The 10,005-nt window shown below is 50.2% G+C and overlaps 1 protein-coding gene across 1 annotated transcript; it reads right to left on the bottom strand.

The window, feature by feature from the left end:
- Positions 1-395: 395 nt before the first annotated feature.
- Positions 396-9,387, bottom strand: PRSS45P (serine protease 45). The gene is made up of 6 exons (XM_008971797.3): positions 9,129-9,387; positions 7,009-7,035; positions 2,947-3,094; positions 2,170-2,444; positions 1,217-1,386; positions 396-887 (listed from the first exon to the last, which is right to left on the bottom strand). The coding sequence occupies exons 1-6, from the start codon at positions 9,322-9,324 to the stop codon at positions 654-656; spliced, it is 1,050 nt and encodes a 349-aa protein (XP_008970045.3). The 5' UTR covers positions 9,325-9,387; the 3' UTR covers positions 396-653.
- Between the last annotated feature and the right edge of the window lie 618 nt (positions 9,388-10,005).

The raw sequence follows: 10,005 nt of genomic DNA on the forward strand, positions 1-10,005 counted from the left end.
GAAGCGGATGCCTCCATGTGGTGGGACTCCAGGGGAAGTCTACTTTCTTTAGGCTCGACTATGTTTTCTAATTTTCTACAATAAACATGCACTACTTTTATAATTGGTTTTAAAAAAAAGAAAGCTGCTTTTGGAGTACTATTGTGAGTCACTCCTACTGCAGCCTAAAAGCCTGCATGTTTCAACTGTTCCCTTAATAGCATGCCCACTTTACAGACAAGGAAACTGAGGTCACAGGCCCAGACCTTTTCCTTAAACCCCAGCACTAATGATACAGCAAAAACCAGCAGTCCCCACTCCAGACAGCCTCCTGGCAGACTTAATTCCAGGAAGCTCTGCCATCCCACCCACGGCCAACCCCCAGGACTACCCCAGAAAAGAGAAAAGAGTCAGCTCAAGTTTGCACATGTTTAATCCCTGCTCTCCTGGTCCCAGATTCCAGAATCCTTCTAGGCCACACTTCCCTTCTCCTGCTCACCCAAGGCCTAGTTATCCACCACACTTCTCCTCACCGGGATGCCAAAGCCAGACCCATTCTCTCAGGGGTTACTCTTCCCCACCCTGACTCTTGTTGAAGATGGACACATGACCTTGGTCAAACCATCTGGCCCCATTCAGCAGAGGCAAGGCAGGAGGAGGAAAAGGTAGGGAGGTCAGGAGCCCATCTGGGGCTGCAGCAGCCAGCACAGGAACAGGAGGCAGGCAGAGGCGCAGGGACCTGAGAAGGCTCCATTGCTCATTTGCTTCTTGATCCATTTGGTGTATTTGGTGACGCGGGTGTACACGCCTGGATTCTGTGCCTTCGCGCAGGCCTTTTCCCAGGACAACACCCCAGCCAGAATCCATCTGCCCTCAACTTCACAAGCCAATGGCCCTCCAGAATCCCCCTAGGCAAAAAGAGAGGAGTGATGGAGGCTGTGGGTCCAGCTGGGCCTGCTGGGCCCTGGGGACCCATGCCCACCCTCTGAGCTCTGCTGGGAGGGTTTTCACTCCTCCAGGACCTCACTACTTGGGGTCCTCTTTTGGCTCCTCAGCTGGGACCCACACCCCAGAATCAGGGCAAAAGTCAGCATCACAGGGGAAGGAAGACAGGAGCAGAGCACTACTGGGTGATGGTAACGGAGGGAGGCCGGGCCAACCCCGCCCCAGGGAACTGCCTCCACCCGGGAGTGGTTCCCAACAGAAGCAGAGCTACCAGAACCTCCCAGAAACTCACATAGCACAAGTTTTCTCCATAATTGGTGGCACAGATCATGTCCCCCAGGACAAGGGGGACAACTGGGGGGAAGAAGGACTTCTTGTAATGCCGGTCACACCTCTTGTTGTCCATGATAAACACCTCAGCCTCCTGCAGCTCTGGGGTCAGCATGGAGTTGGCTGTGGAGCCTAGCAGGGTGAGCAGTGACCTCTCACTCCACCCAACCCTGACCTCTGTCCAGGGTCCTGTCCCCTTCACCCTGGAGACTCAGCCCAGCCACCGCCTGTCATACCTCCAAGCCCTCCCCTCCTTCACCGGCCCCTCCCCCTGCAGTGCAGGCCTTGTCTGAAAAGCCCCCGCCCTCGAAGGCTCTGAGTCCAGATCCCCTTCTTGGGAAACTTCTGCTTCTGAACCAAACCAGCCATAACTCAAGTCTCAGTGCAGCCGCTTCCAATCTGGGGCCCAGCCCCGCGCTGCTTCCCTGCAGACTCTCAGCTCTGCTGGCACGGCCGCTCTCTCCACCTTCGTTAACACTCGCTCCTCCTCCAGGGCCTCAAGGCAGTCCCTCTGCCCAGAGCTCATTCCAGATCCCTCCCAGCTGGATCTCAAGACCACCAGACAAGAACTTTGCCTTGTTCTCCTCAGCCTGTGCCCACACCCACACCCAATCATGACTTCCCTCCAGGCAGGGCATGCATTTCTAATCCCAAGGGCTGGGTGCCGACACTCAAAGTGTGTCAAGTGAAGGAATGAGTGAATGCCCAGCTCTGAGCTTCTATAAGACACAGATGGTCATGCCCAGCCCAGGCACTACCAGGCCTGAATGAGGTGTCCACATAAACAGTGACAATGGTCACCACATGAGGAGTGGTCAACACATTCAGAGAACCAGGTCCAGCAGGAAAGGCCCCAGAAGGAAAGGAGTGTGCTCTCGGTGGTACCGCACCCACCCCCCATCCCATCCTGCTCACCTGAAAAGCGCTGCTTAACCTGGCTCCAGTCAGTCACCCAACACTGCGTCCCAACCTTCAGGTTGAAATTGGGCTCCGGGAGGCAGATGGGCTGCACGTACTCACTGAAGGTGACAGGTGTTTGAAGGTGGACAAGGGCAACGTCACCCATGATGAAGGTCCGGCCCCAGTACTTGGGGTGCATAATGATGTCCCTCACAGGGACCCAGAGGGCCCTGCTGAAGTTCATGGGCTGCAGCTTGGAGGTGCCAAGCACCACTGAGTACTCTTTGGTGCTGTGGGAAACAGAGAGCCCCACCTGGTAGGTATCAGACTCCCAAGCAGGAACACACTCCTACCTCCCCACGGCCCTACCCCTTTAGCAGGAGTCCTGCCTCCACCCAATCTGCCTAATCCAGCCTGAGGGCACTGAAGATCTCAGAGCTGACTGCCTCCTCATTCATCATTCAAATTGATTCAAGGTGGCCTGGTCTGTGTGCTGTGCGTGCAGGTGTGGAAGTGTTGGTGTACACATATGCTCTCATGCGTGATGGGGTAGGGGGCGTGTTCTGGGTTTTCCTGTTGCTCAGCTTAGGGTGCAGTCTTTGTTGCTAGGGGCTCCTGCCCTAGCTCAGTCCCTGGCCCCCAGGAGACCCCCAGCACAATTCTCACTTATCCCAGGTGCCCTTCCCACTCCCTACCTCCCTCCCACACTGTTTCACTCAGGAAATGAGGAAGCTGGGCTGGGCCCATGGTAGCTTGGGGTCTCCAAGCCCTGGACACATGGGCCATACTCACCCTTGGATGCAGTGGGCCGCAGTCACCACCCAGCTGGGGTCAATGAGGGCCCCTCCACACACGTGCTCATTTTCCATCCGGAGGCTCATCTCCCAGGGCCAATGGCAGGTCATTTCCAAATCCTCCGACCACCAGGGCTCACCACAAACTTCAGGAAGAAGTGTGCCAGGGAGACACAGGAACCACATAGAGGAGGATGAGAAAGACTGAGACCTAGATGCCCTACAGGGCCAATTTGCACAAAGCTGTAAACTCAGGGCCTCTTCCCATTTCAGAGATGGGGAGAGTGAGGGTGAGAGAAGGGCAGTGGCGTGCCCAAAGGCACTGAGCTTGACGGAAAGTGACAGTGACAGAGGTAAAAAGCATCAAGGCAGAGACATGGAGAGAGAGAGATTCTGAGTCACAGGGAGTCTTCAGCCCAGGACCTCAAAACAAAGGCAAGCAGAGAAGGAGCCCCAAGGCAAGCAGAGAAGGAGCCCCAAGGCAAGCAGAGAAGGAGCCCCAAGGCAAGCAGAGAAGGAGCCCCAACGCAAGCAGAGAAGGAGCCCCAAGGCAAGAAATGCATTTTCTTGCATCTGGGGAAGTTCCTCCACCACTTCTGAAAAGCTATAATGCTTGCTGCATTTCTTAGATGCAGAAGGCCTGTGTCCCCTACACTGCTAAGAGTCAAGAAAAGCTCCTGACTTCTGTGTCAGAAGTTTTCACATTGAACATTCAAAGTGCCAGCAGGGAGACCCCAGAGGCCCCTCATTCACAGGTCACACACTCAGTTTTCACACAGTTCTATCAGTCAAGTTATATGGTTGTATGAATGTATGAAGAAACACAGATGCACGCATTCTAAATAAAATAGTAGCTAATGTTGTATTTTTGAAAAACAATGCACCATGATGATTAAGGACTGGCCCAGGAGTGCAAGGGTGGTTCCACATTGAAAGAATTCTCAGTGGATTCTCCACATAAAAGGTTCTAACAATCTGAAGACAGAAAGACCATGTGCTTTCCTCCACGGACACAGAAAAAGTCATTTGAAAAATTTAACACATATTTATAACTTACAAAAAAACCCCTCTTACTTAAACTAGAAATAGATGGAAAACCCTTAACTTTACAAAAGTTAGATATACCCCAAACTTACAACAAACATCATACAACACTAAAGAACAGGCAGAAAAGAACCTATCCCACCAGAGACCAGGAATAAGGACACTTTGTGGAAGGAGGGCAGAGGAAATAATTGAGAGAACGCAAGGGGGCTGCTGGGTGCTGGTTTAGCCTTTTTTTTTTTTTTTTTTTTTTTTTTTGAGACAGGGTCTCACTCTGTCACCCAGGCTGCAGTGCAGTGTCACAGCTCACTGCAGCCTTGACCTCCCAGGCTCAAGCGATCCTCTCACCTCAGCCTCCCAAGTCACCGGGACTACAAGCAGTTGCCACCACACCTGGCTAATTTTTAAAAAAAATTTTATAGAGACAGTCTTGCTATGTTGCCAGGGCTGGTCTCAAACTCCTGGGCTCAAGCAATCCTCGCACCTCAGCCTCTCTACATACTTATTCTACTTTTTAACCTGGGTGGTGATAACACAGGTATGCTCACTGTGTGACAATTCCTTCAGCTGGGCCTTCGTAATTTGTGCATTTTTTTTGGAATGCATATAATACTTCAATAAAACAATTTCCTTTTAAAAACAATAATGTTTTTTTATCCCAGCACAACCAACTAGAAAATATACTGAAGTAACATACATTTTCAGCAGCGAAAAAATGATAAAAGTTCATAGGAATTAACTTACCTAACACCACATAAGACTCCTGTGGTAATAAATTTAAAACTCTAATAAAGGACACAGAAAATGATCAGCATAAATGGCAAGACAGTCCCTGCTCTTAAAACAACAGCTAAGGCCTGGCACGATGGCTCACGCCTGTAATCCCAGCACTTTGGGAGGTGCAGGCAAGCGGATCACAAGGTCAGGAGTTTGAGACCAGCCTGGCCAACATAGTGAAACCCCGTCTCTACTAAAAATACAAAAAAATTAGCTGGGCGTGGTGGCGGGCACCTGTAATCCCAGCTACTCGGGAGGCTGAGGCAGGAGAATTGCTTGAACCCAGGGGCCGGAGGTTGCAGTGGGCCAAGATCACGCCACTGAACTCCAGCCTGGGCAATAGTGCAAGATTCTGTCTCAAAAAAAAAAAAAAAAAAAAAGACCAGCTAAACATTTTAGATGTAATTTTTCCAAAATTAATCTATAAATTCATTTTGTAAGTTAGAATTTTTAAGAAACTTGATAAACTTATTCTGAAACTGAAACAGAAAAACAAAGGTCTATGAATAGTTCAGTCTTTGAAGAAGCACAGCAAAGAAGGGTCATTTGTCCTAGCAGATATTAAGACACATGTGAAAGCCATAATAATAAAAACAATGTGGTACTGTCACAAGGACAGACAATGGAAAGTGACAATGGAAAAGAATAGAGAGCTTGAGATTGTTTCATGTGCTGCACAAACTTGATGTAAAGAAAGGAGCCACCACTATCAGTGGGTAAAAGAAGGACTGTTGAGTACATGGTGTTGGGAAAACTCGCTCACTATAAGAGAAATAAGAAATCCAAAACTGGATTCTTTGCTAATAGCACTTGAAGATCTAAAGGTAAAAGGTAAAACTGTAAAATAAATAAATCATGTGACATGGGGTAGGAAAGGACTCCTTAAAACCTCAAACACAAACCATAAAGCATAAACTGATTAACGTGATTATATCAAAATCGAGAGGTTTTGGCCCGGGAGCAAAGTTAACAGACAGAGAACAGATAGGGAGGAAATATTTGCAATATCTAAAATGAATACAAGACTTTATGCAAGAAATTTTAGGAAACCAACAAGAAAAAAAAAAAGATAATAGGCAAAGGATAGAGACAAGCAATTTATTAGAAGAGGAAACTCAAGAAGCCAACAACATATTGAGACATGATCAAACTCATCAGTAATGAGAAAAATGAAAATTAAATCAATAAGTGATTTTTCAATCTATTAGATTGGCAAAAAACATAAACGCAGGATCACACTAAGGGTTGGTAGGTCTGTGGCAACCTATACACCTTCATGCACTGCTGAAGTAGGAGTTTGGAGAACTGACCAAATTAGAATATGGATAGTAGATAAAAGTACGGTATGAATGTAAACTTTTGAAGTTGTTAAGCGCACTGTGGTTATGGAAGAGAATATTCTCAGAAAATACATACCAAAGTATTTAGCAATAAAGAGCCATGCTGTATGTTACCCTCCACTGATTCTGAAACAAATTATATATGTGTGCGTGTTCCTTGTACTACTTGTATTTTTGCAGTGTTTTGTAAGTTTAAAATTATTTCCAAATTTTAAAAAGTCTTAATGAGGCTGAATTAAAAGGGATAACCGAAAGAGATACAGAGAACATACCATTTATGTAAATTAAAAATACATGCACACAAGACAGCAATATGTATTTTTACAAGAGCACACACAAACAGAAAGATCCCCAAGAAAGATTAAGCGGGTGGAGAAGGGGAATGGGAGTGGAGCTTGGAGAGAAGCAAGGATAACTAACTTAATCCATCAGTCATCCATTCTATAATGAATTAGGGTAGAGTTCTGGCAGGACCGATGAGAATGGAGGCCCATAAACTGAAGAACAGGAGTAACCCAACGCTCCATGCCTAAGGTGTAAGGAAAAAGACAGGAAACCCAGAAGAGCTGGGCTCTACTGACACTGCCACAAGGCCCAGGAAGTTCTATCTGCAACAGAATGGCTTAGAGCTCAAAAGGTTCTGTGTGCAAAAGGGTCTGAGATGAGGCCTGGGCTGAATTCCAAGAGGCTCAGCATTCTTATGGGAGGCCAAGATCCTCTTTCCTCTAGACTGTTAGGTCTATATGTTCTGGTAGCTGCAGGCTGTTCTTTAGAAAACAGACCCCTTAGACCAAATGCTTGCTTCCTACAAACCCAGCACCACTGTCTATGTGACTCCCTTCAGACATACCCTCCCAAGAGCTTCAGCTTTTCCTGCAGCAGGGTCTCACCCTACCTACCTGGATTGGTTGTGTCCTCTTTATAACCTGGAGGAGAAAAGAGGGACAGAGATGAAGCAAGCATTCACGACAGGATGACAGCAAAGAGGTGCATTTTTAAATTAGTTCATTCATTCATTCACCAAATAGGTCCTAATCTCCCACTCTGTTCCCAGCCTGGAGCCAGAGGCCGGGGAGACAGAGGTGTGTCAAATAGAGCCTACTCTCAAGGAATACAGTGTCCAGCAGGGTGGACAGAAGTAAATACACAACCACCTGCGTGAGATCAGTGCAGGGACAGGGCGGCAGGCTTCAGGGGAGCCCAGAAGAAGTGGTGGACAGAAAAGACCACTTCAGTGGGAGGAAGGCTTACTGTGCCAGGTGTTAAAGATGAGAAGGTAAACAGAAATGAAAAGTGATCATCACATTCCTTGCAGGAGAAACATCGTCGTGTATGCCAGACTGCAGAGGATGAAGGGCAAGACCTGTGATGGCAAGAGATGAGCCAGGGGAGGAAAGTCAGGCATCAGTCATGAAGGCCTCGAAAGCCTGGCCAAGAAGCCAGGGTGAGACCCTCTGGGAAAAGGGAGATCAACAGAGGTATGACTGAGCCAGGCTTGCACAGGCAGCCCAGATATTAGACAGGAAGATGACAAGACTGAGGCACTGAGATCCCACCAGAGGCTCTGCAGAACCAAGGCAAGAAATGAGGAGGTCTGAATGAGGAAGTGGCTGTGAGAACAGACACGGTGAGCTGTGTGGGGGACTTAGGCACATGGGTGGGTCTAGGATCACACCGCAGTTTCTGATTTTGGAGAAAAGTGGCTGCCATCCACTTAGTTAGGAAACAATGAGAGAAGTCAGTTGGCAAGAAGAAGAAGACCTCAGCATTGACCCCAAGGGGTTGAGATGTTCCTAGGTCTTTCAGGTAGAGATGTCCAGGAGGCAGCTGCACATCCAGACATGTTTTATGAGGCACCATCACATAAATGGCAGCTCAAGTGAGTTCACCCAGGGAGCAGTTAAGAGGGGAGGAGCAGGAAAAAGAGAGCAGCTTAGGGGACACCAACACGTCTGGGATGAACAGAGCACGGTGGCATGGGACAGACACAGAGGAGAGGGGGAGTTACCCTTGAGGTAGAGGAGAATCAGGAGACCACAGAAAATGAAAGAGGAGGGGGTGGTACAAAGGTCAGGGATGATCAGGGTGGAGAGAGCCCAGGAAGGAACTAAGGGTTAAGTGGAGAGCGAGGAGGCACTGGCAGGAAGCATGGAGTGAAGACATTTGGGAGGTCTCGCAGTGAAGGGGCAAGAGATGGGGGAGAAAAATCAGCAAAGCAAAAACAAGAGAATACCTATGAGAGAGGATGGTGGGGGGCGTGTCGCACAGGGAGAGCCCACACAGCAGGGCACAGGTGAGCCGCTGGCCCTGCACCAGAAGCAGGCCTCTCTGACTCCTAAAGAAGTAGGTGAGGGTGGTGTTGAGCAGTCCAGTTTGGAGGGGCCCCTGTGGGTTTGGGGATTGGGTTCAGGAAGACAGCACCCAAAGCCTGTGTTTTCTGAGGGAATGATGGGCTGCTAGGGAGGCAAGCTGGGTTGGAATCGAGGATCTGGGAAGAAGGTGAATTTTAGAATATTCCTGTAGTGGATGGGGACCAAGAATTTTCCTGGGCCAAAGAGCATGTCCAAGTGGGGTCTCCAGTGGGGCTCAGCTCCATGAGAAGATCAGAGCGGGGGGTGGAGGGGGAGCCTATGAGAGGCCTGAGGGCGGCTCGGGTGGTAGGGACATTAGCCACGGTGTCCAGACTGGCAGCGAAGGAAGAGACTGCCAGTGGAGGAGAGAAGGCAGGGGTTCCCGCACCGCTGGTTCAGGGCGCTGTAGGACAGGTGTGCCCTGACGGAGGAGGCCAGAGAGGACAGGAGTTTAAGATCCTGGAATCGCCCTGGCGAGGTCCTGGGCGCGAGTAGTAGAGGAGAGCTCACCGCGGGGTGCGTGGGCCGCAAAAATCCCCGACCCAGGAGTAGGCAGCCACACCCCCGGGCCAGTCCCCCGCCTCCAAGGCCAGGCACGGAGCCGGAGGCGGAGCAGGGCTGGGGCCGGGGAGAGGGAAGGTAGAGCTGCGGAGGAGCGCCCACCTCACCCGAGCTCAGCGGCAGCAGAAAAAGCAGCGGCAGCAGAAAAAGCAGCGGCAGCAGGACGCGGCGGCTCAGGACCGAGGGCCTGGAGGTTCCGGGCCCCACGCCCGGCCATGAGGCTGGGGGGTCGAGGCCATGAGGCTGGGGGCCATCATGAGGCCATGAGGCTGGGGGGTCGAGGCTCGACCGTGAGACGGCCATGAGGCTGGGGAGGTGCCACCTGGCGGCTGCGGAGACGGTTCCCGAGAGCCCGGCACGTGCCTGGCGTCTGCACACGTGACCGCACTGTAGCACGTGATGGCGCCGGGAACTCCCGACAGCTCCCCGCAAAACTGGCGCATTTCCCTCACCTCTACCTCCTGCCTGTTCTTGAGGACGACCTGGGAGTCCTGAGTCTGTGATTGCTCCCAGGGTGGCGGGCCCCATGAAAGCACCCCCAAGGGTTTTAAGTTGGTGACAATGCCCAGAGAACCTGGCCGATGAAGGTGCACCGCATCCCTGGACTACTAATGGCATCCTGTTGCCCAGCCTCTGACTACACCCTTGGTTCCCTGGTCCCAGCGCACTGGAGAGTTTCACAATTACTCTTGGTTTGAGAATCTGGAAAGATGGAGAAAGCACAAAAAAAGGAAAAGAACTGTAAGGCTATGGAATCAGAGAAGATGTCTTTGAAAAAGTGATATTTGAGCTGGATCTAAGACTACTGTAAAACAAGGACTCTTGGGGGAGACCAGAGAAAGGAAAGACATGTGTCCTCTTCCACAGACAACCAGTAAGATCGTGGCAGCTAAAAGGAATGGTGGCTTGTGCCAGGCCTTGGGCTTCCACAGGGATTTTTTGCAGAAGGATGCTGTCTTTGGATCTGCTAGGCATGGCAGAGAT

This window comes from Pan paniscus, chromosome 2, assembly GCF_029289425.2.
Source record: "Pan paniscus chromosome 2, NHGRI_mPanPan1-v2.0_pri, whole genome shotgun sequence".
NCBI classification, from domain to species: Eukaryota; Metazoa; Chordata; class Mammalia; order Primates; family Hominidae; genus Pan; species Pan paniscus.

Bases quoted from the DNA above. Each gene is read 5' to 3' on its own strand.
- PRSS45P (XM_008971797.3), bottom strand. From the start codon at position 9,324: ATGGCCGTCTCACGGTCGAGCCTCGACCCCCCAGCCTCATGGCCTCAT. The intron at 7,036-9,128 runs GTGAGGTGGGCG...TTTCTCCTCCAG, and splicing joins TCTGCTGCCGCTGAGCTCGG to GTTATAAAGAGGACACAACC. The intron at 2,445-2,946 runs GTGAGTATGGCC...TGTTTCCCACAG, and splicing joins GCGGCCCACTGCATCCAAGG to CACCAAAGAGTACTCAGTGG.